Source organism: Oncorhynchus mykiss, chromosome 22, assembly GCF_013265735.2.
Source record: "Oncorhynchus mykiss isolate Arlee chromosome 22, USDA_OmykA_1.1, whole genome shotgun sequence".
Classification (NCBI taxonomy): domain Eukaryota; kingdom Metazoa; phylum Chordata; class Actinopteri; order Salmoniformes; family Salmonidae; genus Oncorhynchus; species Oncorhynchus mykiss.
In genome coordinates, this window is record NC_048586.1 from 17,926,088 (window position 1) to 17,940,518 (window position 14,431).

Below are 14,431 nucleotides of genomic sequence, written 5' to 3' on the forward strand. Positions count from 1 at the left end.
AGAAAAAAAGGAGGAAGGGAGAGAAAGAAAGGAGGAAGGGAGAGAGAGGGAGAGAAAGAAAGAAAGGAGGAAGGGAGAGAGAGATGGAGAGAAAGAAAGGAGGGAGAGAGAGAGGGAGAGAGAGCGAGAGAGAGGGAGAAAGGGGAGAAAAGAGGGAGGGAGAGAGTGGAGAAAGGAGGACAAGAGAGAGGGGAGAGAGAGAGGAGAAAGTGAGGTTGGTAGGGGGGAAGAGAGAGAGAGAGACACCTCTGCAGTTCAGACATCGCTTAAAGGCAGGGAAGGGGAGACAGACAGACAGGAAAGATAAAGAGCCAAGGAGAGGAGGAGGAGAGGAAAGAGAGGAGAGGAGTGCATAAGCACTCCACACAATGCTCTGTGCCCCAGCCTGCACCCTGCCCCCCACTCCAAACAACCCCCTCTAACCCACAGGGCGGGGAGTCAAGAGCCCCCTAACAACAAGCTTCCCCATAGAGGGAAAGCAATGAGCACCATCTCAACTTAAGCAAGCCAAAATAACACTTGTTGTATATCTGTTGTATAATAGCATAAAACACGAAAGAAAAGCGGCAAAAGAAAGCGCTGTCTTTATATTACAGTTTATATGGAACATACTGCCAGACAATAACGATTGTACAATGTGACCAATAAGATAATCTAATAGTTATTTTTGGAACAATGCCGTTTCCACCACATATATTGTGAAGGGCCAATCGCAATCCATTGATTTTAATAGTCACACATGGCTATGTCTCTGAGCTTTAGAGTTGGCTATGACTCTGAGCTTTAGAGTTGGCTAGTCCACCACTAACAACAGTGAAATACAATAGAGAGTAATGCTCAATATTTTATTCTGGGTCTAAATATTGCATTAACTTCAGTCAGCCCAATTTTTCCAGAGCCCGCCTGCGAATTGGACTGTTGTACAGAGGGCACCTCCAGAAGCCCAACAACTTTAAACATACAAATGCAGACACACAGGGTCAGGGGTCGTATATATGTATCAAGCGTCTCAGAGTAGTGCTGATCTAGGATCAGTTTTCCCTTCTAGATCATACTGAATTGAAGATTAAAATTGACAGGGGGACCTGATCCTGGACCAGCACTTCTAATCTGCTAAACTTGGAACATGCGACCCCTGATCCTGTTGAGAGCATTCCACCACTACACGACTCAATGCGTGAACTACATGGAATGACACTGTTTAGGTATAATAGCATAGCGCCGCCTTCCTGCTCCGCGCATCCGCCGCACCGTACCTCCTTGAAGTTGTCGAACGCAGAGAGGATGATTTCGTGTCCTCCCCTGACGAGACACACGGCGGCCAGTAACTCCAACACGAGAGCTTTGGTTCTGGGAAAGCAGGAGAAGAAAACAATGATGGGTTAACCTCGTGTGATGCCACTGCCAAAGCCAACCCCCAGTGATGCCTAAGAAAGAGAGGTCGCATCCTTTCTCCCACTAGGGCTGTTTCCCAAATGGCGCCCTATTCCCTTCCTAGTGCACTACTTTCAACCCGAGGTCCATGGACCCGGGCCCAAAGTAGTTCCCTATGAAGGGAATAGGGTGCCATCCGAGGTTACATAACGTGTCTTACCAGATGATGTTGCTGGATCAAACATGTCAATTCAATAGTACTATATGATAAACAGGGCTGTGGGTCTAATCCTGGGGATTAAACGAAAGGTATACAGAGCAGAGTGAATCCCTCAGCCATAATCCCTATGAGTGATGAGGTGGTGACGTGGTACCTTGTACCGTTCGCTCATTCATTCAAAGGAAGGTATTATGTTATTTTTATTCTATTCCACACACACACACACACACACACACACACACACACACACACACACACACACACACACACACACACACACACACACACACACACACACACACACACACACACACACACACACACAGAGTGTGTCAGTGGTGCCCTGATCTGCAAGCCGGGCTGTCTAGATGGCTGGCTGAATGAGTTTGCACTGGATGCTGGCTTTACACACACTTTGGGCGGGGTGTTGAACGAGCATGTGCACTGGCTCTATCAGCAGTTGACAGAGCTGGTGCAGTCTTAAGGGAAGGTAGGCCTGTAGTGCTGATCTACGATCAGTTAATCCTTTTAGATCATAATGAAATACGATAATATATATGGACCCTGGAGAGCTGATCCTAGATCAGCCCTACTCCTTGGAGACGCTTGAAAAATAAGCACCCAGAGGAGTTGTTTAGCACCAGGCCACCCAACGAGTCCATTTTACCTGGGATTCTTATTGTTGAGACTTAGTGCAATTTCATTCACAGCATGCGGGTGGGACATCACCATGTTGAAGCCGTACTGGGCCATCAGAAATAGATAGAGAGAGAGAGAGGGGGAGAGAAAAAGAAAGACAGCTCGTTAATAAACAGGGAGGGAACCGTTTACATAATAAAAGGGAAACTTGAGAAATGATCTGTCGCGGAAAACATGGCAGACGACAAATACAATTTGTCTTGAGGATAGATGAGGGTGTGTGTCTATACCTCAACCCTCCATCTACGGCGGTTTCCCAAATGGCACCCTATTTCGAAAGTATTCAGACCCCTTGACTTTTTCTGCATTTTCTTACGTTACAGCCTTATTCTAAAATGGATTAAATTGTTTTCCCCCCTCATCAACCTACACACAACACCCCATAATGACAAAGCAAAAACAGGTTTTTATACATTTTGGCACATTTAAAAAAATATATATATAATAATGACATCTCATTTACATAAGTATTCAGACCCTTTACAGCCGCAAGTCTTCTTGGGTATGACGCTACAAGCTTGGCACACCTGTATTTGGGGAGTTTCTCTCATTCTTCCCTGCAGTTCCTCTCAAAACAGGTCGTCATGTGCAGCTATTTTCAGGTCTCTCCAGAGATGTTCAATCGGGTTCAAGTCCACATTCAGAGACTTGTCCAGAAGCCACTCCTGCATTGTCTTGGCTGTGTATTTAGGGTCATTGTCCTGTTGGAATGTGAACCTTCACCCCAGTCTGAGGTCCTGAGCGCTCTGGAGCAGGTTTTCATCTCCCAGTCCCTGCTGCTGAAAAACATCCCTTACAGCATGATGCTGCCACCACCATGCTTCACCGTAGGGTTGGTGCCAGGTTTCCTCCAGATAATGACGCTTGGCATTCAGGCCAAGAGTTCAATCTTGGTTTCATCAGACCAGAAAATCTTGTTTCTCACAGTCAGAGTCCTTTTAGGTGCCTTTTGGCAAAATCCAAGTAGACTGTCATGCACCTTTTACTGAGGAGTGGCTTCTGCCTGGCCACTCTACCATAAAGGCCTGATTTGTGGAGTGCTGCAGAGATGCTTGTCCCTCTGGAAGGTTATCCCATCTCCATAGAGAAGGAGGGAGCTCTGTCAGAGTGACCATTGGGTTCTTGGTCACCTGATCAAGGCCCTTTTCCCCCAATTGATCAGTTTGTCCACTCAGCCAGCTCTAGGAAAAGTCTTAGTGGTTCCAAACTTCTTCCATTTAAGAATGATGGAGGCCACTGTGTTCTTGGGGACCTTGAATGCTCCAGAAATGTTTGGTATAGACAGGTGTGTGCCTTTCTAAACCATGTCCAATCAATTGAATTTACCACAGGTGGACTCCAATCAAGTTGTAGAAACATCTCAAGGAGGATCAATGGAAACAGGATGCACCTGAGCTCAATTTCGAGTCTCATAGCAAAGGGTCTGAATGCTTATGTAAATACGTACATTTAAATAAAACATTTTTTGCAAATATCCCCCCAAAAATATATGTTTTCGCTTTATCATTATGGGGCATTGTGTGTAGATTGATGAGGAAAAACAATTATTTAATACATTTTAAAATAAGGCTGTGACGTTAACAAAATGTGGAAAAAGTCAAGGGGTCTGAATACTTTCCGAGATGCACTACATTTGATGAGAGCCCTATGGGCCCCGGTCAAAAGTAGTGCACCAAATAGGGAATAGGGTGCCATTTAGGAGGCAGACTATGTATTGGGTGAGCATGGGGGCTGGAGAGAGAGAGAGAGACTCTCACCTGGTAGTTCATGATGGCTCGCAGGCACATGATGCAGACGTGAACGTCGTCCTTCTTACAGACCAGCCGGGAGTTCTTCAGAGTTCTCCGGCTCGGCAACGTGTTGCAACTGAAACGTACGGACACAGGAGAGTTTTCACAATATGCACCATTAGTCTGAATTGATACAAACAAAGAAGCAGCGCTTGGTGAACAGGAAAACATGTCATCTGTGAACTGTAGAAATTAAACTCGTTAGAAGGACACAAAGAGTTGTGTAATCTACTGCCTTCCTCAAGAGGCCAAAGTGGAATTGAACTGTCGCCGCACAAAGATATCACTTGCAGCTAGTACAACGGCAGCAAGTCATTTGCATGCATGGCGGCGACCAGGACGGCTTTGTGGAGATAAAACAGCAAAGAGGGGAGCTTTTCCCGCTGACGCCTTTCTCACAATGAAAGGAGAGTGGGTGTGTTTGTTCAAGTGTGTGTGCGTGTGCTACTGAACACGGCCCAGTACAGCCCAGATCAGCTCCGTCCAGCCAGGGACATAAAGACGTGATATTTTCAGCGCTGTCACAAGGCTCTAACTACAATGGTTCTGGGAAAAGGTTCCTTGAGGCTACCGATGCACACAAACACTGACTCATGTTTGCACCGATGCCTTAGGGCCAAGTCGTCAGTCACGGTATTGGCAGAGTGTGTTGTCTAAACAATCTAGCAAACCACAGTAGATGATAGGTCTTCATGGTCAGGCACGTCTCACTGGTTACATCAATGTGAGCTATTCAGCAAGCAGTTATGACGTCTGCGTGTAGTAAATGTAAAATAGCTATAACAGTAAGTGTGTGTATGCGTGACTTTGTCTGTGTGTGTGTGTTTATGTGTGCTCTTTGTTCTATTTAGTTGCATGTGACAGAACAAAAAACAAGTGTCCTCGCGTAAATGAGCTCGCTTCGCGAGACAGAATTGGACCGCTGCCTCACCCAGCAGGCGACGGCGGTGTTCTTCAAGAACTAACCTCTTGTATTCTTTCCCCTCATTACACAAAACTATCTCCAGCCCTCAGCCTGCGACCAGGCAGCGGGGACAATAGGTAGAGTAACACATCTGAGGGGAAAAATGATCTATATCCTGAATGGCACCCTACTCCCTACATAGTGCACTACTTTCTTCTTCTTCTTCTTTTTACCAGGGCTCTGGTCAAACGTAGTGCACCACATTGGGAATAGGGTGCCATTTGGGATGCCACCAGTGACTTGGAGAGCACATTGTTTCTTAATCATACAGATGGAATGATGTGTGATGACTTGACTATGAGCAAAAGGAGACAGTCATTCACCCCGCTGCAATGTCGGCCCAGTAGGCTTGCGTTGACAGGCCTGGTGGTGGCGTACCAAATTCCACCCAATGAAAGTTCGCCAAAAGGCTTCCAGCTATGCTTTCGTGGACGTTATTTCAACACTACAGCTACCTAGTCTAAGGCTGAGTCCCGAACGGCAGCCTACTCCTTGTACAGTGTACTCCTTTTGACCGGGGCCAAATAGTACACTACACAGGGAACAGGGTGCCATTTGGGATTTACACTCTGTCACATCTCACTACAGTACAACAACACGTTGACAGACACAACTATAGACTACAGTAGGCTAGCCTGAATAAGGAGCTCTGGAAGAAAATAAAAAACAGAAGACATACCATCGTCCTTGAGAACACTTTGGGCATTTTAAAGAGCTTGGCGTCCTTCCAAGTATGCAGTGAGGTTTTCAGAGAAATACATAGAATTCTTAATATGACATCAGAAAAGTGACAACAATGATTGACTTGGAGGGGGTGAAACTGTTACAACAAGGCTAAGTTTCTGTATGTGGGAAAAATGAATAAATACTAACATTGCTAATGTTAATTAACCTTGACTTGTCAGTCTGTGTAAGGAGGAAACTAAAGAATGTACAGAAGGGTTTGGTTTACAGACAGTTACTAATTGAACAACTAGCAATATACAGAGGGGGCCAGAAACAATGCCAGTACAAACAGCCATTTGCTCTAAATGGGAACAGAAATCTAATTTCTACAGTAAGCACAATAGAGTTAGTAGCAGCAGAACAAATAGGCCTAACTTCCCCTCGCTCCCCTTCACACACTGGGTAATTTGGTAATGGAAGCAGGTTGTGTGTGTGTGTCAGGGTTTCTGTTAGCTAGGTAAATATTATATTATTTTTAACAAGGCCGATAAAATAAACTACATTTGCTGTCCAAATTGTTGTGAGAAAAAAATAATTCCATTGTAGAATAGTGTTTTTTATTCATTGATGGAAATACCAGTGGATGTGCTCCAACGTCAAAGGCACATATACTTCATAGGCTAATAAATCCAGCAGCTGGGACATTAGAGTTAGATGTGTTTCTAGTCTTACTCACGCAAAAGACTGGAGGTCCCTCACAAGGAACTTCAGCTCAGTGAACCCTGACTGGGCAACATTGGTGAAGATTGTGTTGATTATCTGTCTCCAGTGCGCCCGCCCGAGAGGTGTCTCTTTCATCAAAACAGAACGAAGACAGCCTCATGATCTCGCCTTCTTAAGGACAAAGTAATGAGGCTGATGTGAGTCAAGCTGCTCCAAGGTGTTGACTTCCCAACAAGCAGTGGCTGTCTTTGAGCAGGCCAAGGTCCACCGCAAACGCAAGTGAATTAGAGGCAAATTATTGTGTTCGTCATGTTGTCATGTATAGTATAAAGATTTGGAATGGATTGATAGACTAGAGTAGAGTAATGATGTGTATCATGCATTTCAGTTGAACTTATTCAGTTGCGCTTGGAAACGGACAAATCGTCACCGACTTTTCACATTACAATGTTGCAATCACTAGTAGGAAACAGAGTTGTCAATAGGCCCCGTATATCACCCGACACGAGTCTCGACACCACGACAGTTCAAAGTACAATAAACATAAAATGTATTAACATCATCCAGTAGAACTGTAAAAAGAGTGAGGTATAATTTGAGCTTTGGAAACAAGTGCTTTTGTAAATGTATGGTGCGGGCCCTCGTTCCACAGGAGCATTGTAAACTAAGCTTTCTCTCAATGAACCAGCCTGAACTCATTTGGTTTATTAATATCACATTTGATTGTCCAACATGATCATTTCTTCATTTTGTGGCTGCCTAGAGTGTACGCTTTCCACTTCTGTGTTGCTGAATCGCGGTGGGAATGAGGAGTGGGCCGGGCCGGTCATGGCTAGAAGGGATCCAGCTTGCCAACAAAAATATAAACATAACATGTTGGTTGCATGTTTTATGAGTTGAAATAAAATACCTTCGAAATTGTCGATACACACAAAAAAGTGTATTTCTCTCAAATGTTTTGCACAAATTTGTTTACATCCCTATTAGTGAGCATTTCTCCTTTGCCAAGATAATCCATCCACCTAACAGGTGTGGCATATCAAGAAGCTGATTAAACAGCATGATCATTCCACAGGTGCACCTTGTGCTGGGGAAAAACAAAAGGCCACTTTAAAATGTGCAGTTTGTCACACAACACAATGCCACAGATGTCTCAAGTTTTGAGGGAGCGTGCAATTGGCATGCTGACAGCACGAATGTCCACCAGAGCTGTTACGTAGAACATAATGTCCCAGTTCTTCCATGCCCTGCATACTCACCAGACATGTCACCCATTGAGCTTATTTGGGATGCTCAGGATTGACGTGTACGACAGCGTGTTCCATTTCCCGCCAATATCCAGCAATGTTGCACAGCCATTGAAGAGGAGTGGGACAACATTCCACAGGCCACAATAAACAGCCTGATCAACTCTATCTGAAGGAGATGTGTCGTGCTGCATGAGGCAAAATTGTGCTCACACCAGATACTGACTGGTTTCTGATCCACGCCATACATTAGGGCCTAATGAATATATTTCAATAAATCTGAGTAAAATCTTTGAAATTGTTGCATGTTGCGTTTATAATTTTGTTCAATATCGATTTTTCTTTTTGCTAACCCTAACCCTTTTCCTAACCTACTTTTCCTAACCTGCTATGCTAATTCTCCTAACCTGCTGCTAAATTAAATCAGAGAGGCCTTGATTGTATTTGAAAACAGCTGTGTTCTGTTATTCATTAATTACACATTTTATACAAATAGCCTATAGGACAGGTCATTGGCAAATTACATTATACAAATATTATATTTTGAAGTCGTGTCGGAGACTAGTTCTTCTCGGCTCATGTTTGTATTTATTTTTATTATGATATTCATTCATGATATATAGAAGGGATGAAGACGCAACGGGCAATGCTATGCTTTTCAATAAAAACTGTCATTTTGGTTTAAGAGCATCATTCTATTTTATTACAACTTTACAGGCTAATTCCTATTCCGTTAAGATGAATGACAATCTAAAGGTGATGAATGACAATCTAAAGGTGATGAATGACAATCTAAAAGTGATTATGAGCACATAATGCGTTACGCACCCAATTCATATGGACGCCCGGTACATTTCTCAAATATCCGGTAAATTCAAATCTTGCCAGGGGGTTGAGGTGGGGGGGGGGGGGGGGGGGGGGGGGGTGCTGCGGGCATCTACATCTATCAGACAGCACCATGAGCGACACCTCAAGTAGACCTGCCTGCTGCTGCTGAAGAGTGGAGCACAGAGCAGGAGACTAGAGGACGAAGGCCAGGACAGAACACCAGTCAACATCACAGCTGTCACCTTCATACAGCTCACATTCACATACAGCACATTGTTTTTTTCCCCCCACATCAATCTACACACAATACACCATAATGACAAAGCCAAAACAGGTTTTTAGATTTTTTTTTATTTTCTTGCAAATTAATCAAATAAAATGAACAGAAATATGACATTTACATAAGTGTTCAGACCATTTAATCAGTACTTTGGCAGCGATTACAGCCTCGAGTCTTCTTGGGTATGACGCTACAAGCTTGACACACCTGTATTTGGGGAGTTTCTCCCGTTCTTCAATGCACATTCTCTCAAACTCTGTCAGGTTGGATGGGAAGCATCGATGCACAGCAATTTTCAGGTCTCTCCAGAGATGTTTCATCAGGTTCAAGTCCGGGCTCTGGCTGGGCCACTCAAGGATATTCAGAGACTTGTCACGAAGCCACTCCTGCGTTGTCTTAGCTGTGTTTAAGGTTGTTGTCCTGTTGGAAGGTGAACCTTCACCCCAGTCTGAGGTCCTGAGAGCTCTGGAGCAGGTTTTAATCAAGGATCTCTCTGTACTTTGCTCCATTCATCTTTCCCTGGATCCTGACTAGTCTCCCAGTCCCTGCTGCTAAAAAACATCCCCTACAGCATGATGCTGCCACCACCATGCTTCACCGTAGGGATGGTGCCTGGTTTCCTCCGGATGTGACGCTTGGCATTCAGGCCAAAGAGTTCAATCTTGGTGTCATCAGACGAGATAAACTTGTTTATCATGTTCTCAGTCCTTTAGGTACCTCTTGGGAAACTCAAAGCAGGCTGTCATGTGCTTTTTACTGAGGAGTGGTTTCCGTCTGGCCACTCTACCGTAAAGGCCTGATTGGTGGAGTGCTGCAGAGATGCTTGTCCTTCTGGAAGGTTCTCCCATCTCCACAGAGGAACTCTGGAGCTCTGTCAGAGTGACCATTGGGTCCTTGGTCACCTCTCTGACCAAGGCCTTTGCTCATTTTGGCCGGGCGGCCAGCTCTAGGAAGAGTCTTTGTGGTTCCAAACTTCTTCCATTTAAGAATGATGGAGGCCACTGTGTTCTTGGGGACCTTCAATGCTGCAGAAATGTTTTGGTACCCTTCCCCAGATTTGTGCCTTGACACAACCTTGTCTCTGAGCTCTACGGACAATTCCTTCGACCTCATGTTTTTTTTTTTTTTCTGTCAGAGTGACCCCGGGTTCTTGGTCACCTCCCTGACCAAGGCCCTTCTACCCCGATTGCTCAGTTTGGCCGGGCGGCCAGCTCAAGGAGGAGTCTTGGTGGTTCCAAATTTCTTCCATTTAAGAATGATGGAGGACACTGTGTTGTTGGGGACCTTCAATAGTGCAGAAATGTTTTGGTACCCTTCTCCAGATCTGTGCCTTGACACAATCCTGTCTCAGAGCTCTACAGACAATTCCTTCAACTTCATGGCTTGGTTTTTGCTCTGACATGCACTGTCAACTATGGGACCTTATATAGACAGGTGTGTGCCTTTCCAAATCATGTCCAATCAATTGAGTTTATCGCAGGTGGACTCCAATCAAGTTGTAGAAACATCTCAAGGATGATCAATGGAAACAGGATGCACCTGAGCTCAATTTCAAGTCTCATAGCAAAGGGTCTGAATTCTTATGTAAATAAGGTATCTGCTAAAATGTCTAGAAACACGTTTTCACTGTTATTATGGGATATTGTGTTTAGATTGACAAGGAAAAAACATTATTTAATACATTTTAGTATGAGGCTGTAACGTAACAAAATGTGGAAAAGGGGAAGGGGTCTGAATACTTTCAGAATGCACTGTATGGTGCCACTTAAATGGCACCCTAGTGCACTACTACAGAAGTAGTGCACTATATAGGTAATATGGTGCCATTTGGGACGCAGCTATAGCCTCAGTCTCCTATAGGATCTTCCATTTGATCTAAACTCGGACAGACGAGTATTAACACTGTAGCCCCACAGCCCCTTGTACATACGTGCCAGCACACTGGATGCATCCCAAATGGCACCCTATTACCTATCAAAGTGTTGCACCATACAGGGAACAGGGTGTCATTTGGGACACACCCACTAGCCTACCAGAAGAAGCTCATGAGTTGTGAGTTGAGATTCATTGAAAATTAATGTAGCTTAATCCACCATATGTGAATTAGAATAGTGTTGGGATCAGCGGAGGCTGGTGGGGGGAACTACAGGAGGACGGGCTCATTGTAACAATTGGAATGGAATAAATATAATTAATGTTTGATACCGTTCCATCGACTCCATTCCAGCCATTACAATGAGCCCGTCCTCCTATAGCTCCTCCCACCAGCCGCCTCTGGTTGGGATTGAGAAGACATGTGCAACATGGTGCGAATGGTTTCCTTTCTGCAACGTTACCACAGTCAGACAGAAGGATTAGCCGTCTATGTGAGAAGTCAATGGGAATAACACCCTGGCACATCATTGAGACAACAGCAGGGATTAACACGCACAGTCAGAAATAGGCAGAATTGGATGAACCTGGTTAAATAACGTAAGCAGGGGGACAATTTCAACGTTGGCCAAATTATAAAAAAATGTGTATCATTCATATCATATTCATCACATAACATATCATATTTGTAAAATCCCTGTGGAAAAGATATTGTTAGAAAATGGGGATTTCTGGCTTGTTCAGTAGCTATGAAAACCCCAGTGTCAGCAATGTGCGGTAGAGATATCATAATCCATAACATTTCATGTGATGTCTGAAAAGATCATTTGTTGTGGTCATGAGGCCCGGAAGGCTTTAAATGGCTTAAGACACGTTTCAGTCTGGCACGGATTTGCAGGATAGAGGACGGGGGTGGGTTTGTTTTCCATGGATACGTTCCAAATGGCACCCTATTCCCTATGTAGTGAACCTTTTTTTTGACCAGGGCCCATAGGGAATCCCATATTGCTCTGGGCAAAAGCACTATCTAAGGAATAGGGTGCCATTTGGAACGTATCCATGGAAAACAAACCCACCCCCGTCCTCTATCCTTCCAATCCGTGCCAGACTGAAAGGTGGTTTAAGCCATTCAAAGCCTTCAGGGCCTCATGACCACAACAAACGACTTTTTCAGACATCACATGAAATGTGCGCGCCTTCAGAAACGTCAAATACAACCATGTGACGGCCCTCCCACTCCGTCTGCCTGAATTCTCTCTCTTTGCTCTTGTTTTCCTTAATAGGATGTCGGTGGGCGGAGGCGGGAGGGTCGTCAGCGAAATGGGACACACGTGGGCTCGGGTGTGTCCCGGGATAAATACACCTCTTCCCCATTCATTGAGGAGACTCTCTCCATGCAGACACACTGATAGATTTTTGGTTGTGGCATTTTTTGTGGTTGTTTTGTTTGTTTGCTTTGGCACCTTTCAACACCCCTCATGATCACATTTATGCACGCAACCACTCACTTACACTACTGATTACCGACAACACACACCATTGTTAATTGTATTTATGTTACTTCAGTTAGTAAACATATTTCTGTTATTCCTTATCTCCACATTGTCTCCCTTTTTGTTACGGACTTCGTGCCGGTTCGTGACAACCACGTGAACGAACCCAGAGCATCAAATTAGGGAACTATAACAATCCAGACTAAGTGAACCCCATTCTGGACTTCTCAAACAATTCCTTGTAGATACCACACACATATCCAGTTTTAAATACAGAACTCTGACTACGTTATCATTGTGGCGTAGCCTTATAGTAGCTTCTAGCCTGTAATGTATGGTTAGAGTCCGGCAACTTTCCCAAAACCCCCAGCTTTTGCCAGAAATCAAGGTTGGAGGACTCCGGATGTCATGCTTATTCCCTCTTGATTCTAGGAAACGTCAAACTGGGATACCTGGAAAATCTGGGGGTTCTTTTTTTTATTTTTATGTTATCCACATTTTTTTCAAGCCTAGGAACAGTATTGAGGCGTGTGGTTTACCGTAGCGTGGAGTGTCGCCCGGCGCGGGAGATGCTGTTCCCGTTGACGGGGGACGGGAAGTTACTCCCCCCGTGCAGGTCCTCTATGGATCTGCTCCAGGGCTTGTCCACCGACTTCTCCAGGTTGTTCTCCGCGCTGTCGCCATCAAACCTGGAGAGGAGGAACACGCAGGACAGGAGACTTAAGAGATCGTAATACATCACTGTACTCTCTGATCACAGTCCGACGAAGCCCGTGTCCCAAATGCCAACTTATTCACGTTTAAGTGTACTAGTCTTGACCAGGGCCCATACGTAGTAAAAGTAGTGCACTACATAGGGTATCGAGTGCCATTTGGGACACAAGCCTAGACTGTTTAGCGCACTATCAGTAGGTAGAAGGGTATACAAATTCTGCGTAAGTGCAACATTATGGAGATGCTCTTATTTCAGATTTCAGCAGGGCAATAATTCCCAAATAGACGTGGCTATTTTCTAATGGTAAGGCAGGGGGCTAACTTGTACCAAGCGAATCAAGGTCAACACTCATTGATGGGGTAACCATTTGATACTCGTTGGACAGACTAGTAACATAGGGTACGAACGTACATTTCAAATGTAACTGAATCTACAAGCCAAACAGAGCAAAATGCCTACGTCCCAAATGTCAGCACTATTCCCCTACGTAGTGCACTACTTTTTGACCGGGGCCCATAGGGTGTCCCATAGGGCTCTGGTCAAAAGTAGTGCGCTATGTAGTGAATGGGATGCAGCCAGTGGTCCCGGGAGCCGTTCGGTCACCACATTCGACCAGTGACTCGGGTGTTTCTGAGAACGAGGCAGCAGTAGCAGCATTGGTCGAGGAAATGCATCACTGATTAGGCAGAAAAGGGCCATTGTGCTCATTGTCTGGGCCTGCGCGAGATGAGGTCCATCTATAGGGTGAACAGAGCGAAGGGGGACTTACGTGACAGCGTACTGCGCAAAAGAAAGATACTCCACCAACACATCCAGGCCTTTGTTTTCGTCGTTGAGGAATTCTCTCACCCACCTAGAAGGAGAAATAACAGCCGGTGTTAGTCCAAGAACAACACTCGGCTCACACAAACAGTACGTGGGCCCACAGTGTGAGACACACGACAAACATCACACACGCAGAACTGTCTGGGATTCAGCCATATTATCGTTGAGATACACGTCAAGTGCTAAGGGTCTGACACGTGATCTAGCTAGAAGGGGGGGGGGGGGGGGGGGGGGAGAAAGAGAGAGATTTTAGATTTCCCCCACATTTCTCTCACTCTCTTCCCATCAGTCACTGGGAGGAATAGCGATGAGCCGGTTGGGGGACTTCAAAGCCTTGGTGGTACCGTGGAATACGGCAACACGCACACATATATAAAGACACATAGGCAGCTCCACTCTCTTCTCTTCTCTGCCAGGGAAGGCCTTGACAATGATCAAAAGACCATTTCTACCTTTCTAACCGCCACCAGTGTAAAAGTGGGCCACCTATTCAGCATGCTGTGGAGCTTTCATCTGCACTCGACAGCGACGGAAAACAGAGCAGTCTTTTTGAGAGACAATACAGCATGTTTGACTAAAGTCTCTCTCTCTCTCTCTCTCTCTCTCTCTCTCTCTCTCTCTCTCTCTCTCTCTCTCTCTCTCTCTCTCTCTCTCTCTCTCTCTCTCTCTCTCTCTCTCTCTCTCTCTCTCTCTCTCTCTCTCTCTCTCTCTCTCTCTCTCTCTCTCTCTCTCTCT

At 45.1% G+C, this 14,431-nt stretch overlaps 1 protein-coding gene across 11 annotated transcripts in view; it reads right to left on the reverse strand.

Annotated features, from left to right (window-relative positions):
• The window catches only part of fmnl2a (formin-like 2a), an 89,757-nt gene that overhangs the window by 20,030 nt on the left and 55,296 nt on the right, over positions 1–14,431 (reverse strand). For 7 of the 11 annotated variants that reach the window (XR_005038796.1, XM_036958903.1, XM_036958900.1 and 4 more), the window contains exons 5-10: positions 13,641–13,724; positions 12,696–12,845; positions 5,727–5,771; positions 4,051–4,159; positions 2,262–2,338; positions 1,257–1,350 (exon numbers count right to left, since the gene is read on the reverse strand). Coding sequence is in view for 10 of the 11 variants with exons in the window: in XM_036958903.1 (XP_036814798.1) it covers positions 1,257–1,350; positions 2,262–2,338; positions 4,051–4,159; positions 5,727–5,771; positions 12,696–12,845; positions 13,641–13,724 (559 nt within the window). In the remaining variant the exon portion in view is untranslated. The remainder of the gene's footprint in view (positions 1–1,256; positions 1,351–2,261; positions 2,339–4,050; positions 4,160–5,726; positions 5,772–12,695; positions 12,846–13,640; positions 13,725–14,431) is intronic. The other 4 variants (XM_036958907.1, XM_036958905.1, XM_036958906.1 and 1 more) reach the window with 1 other exon arrangement.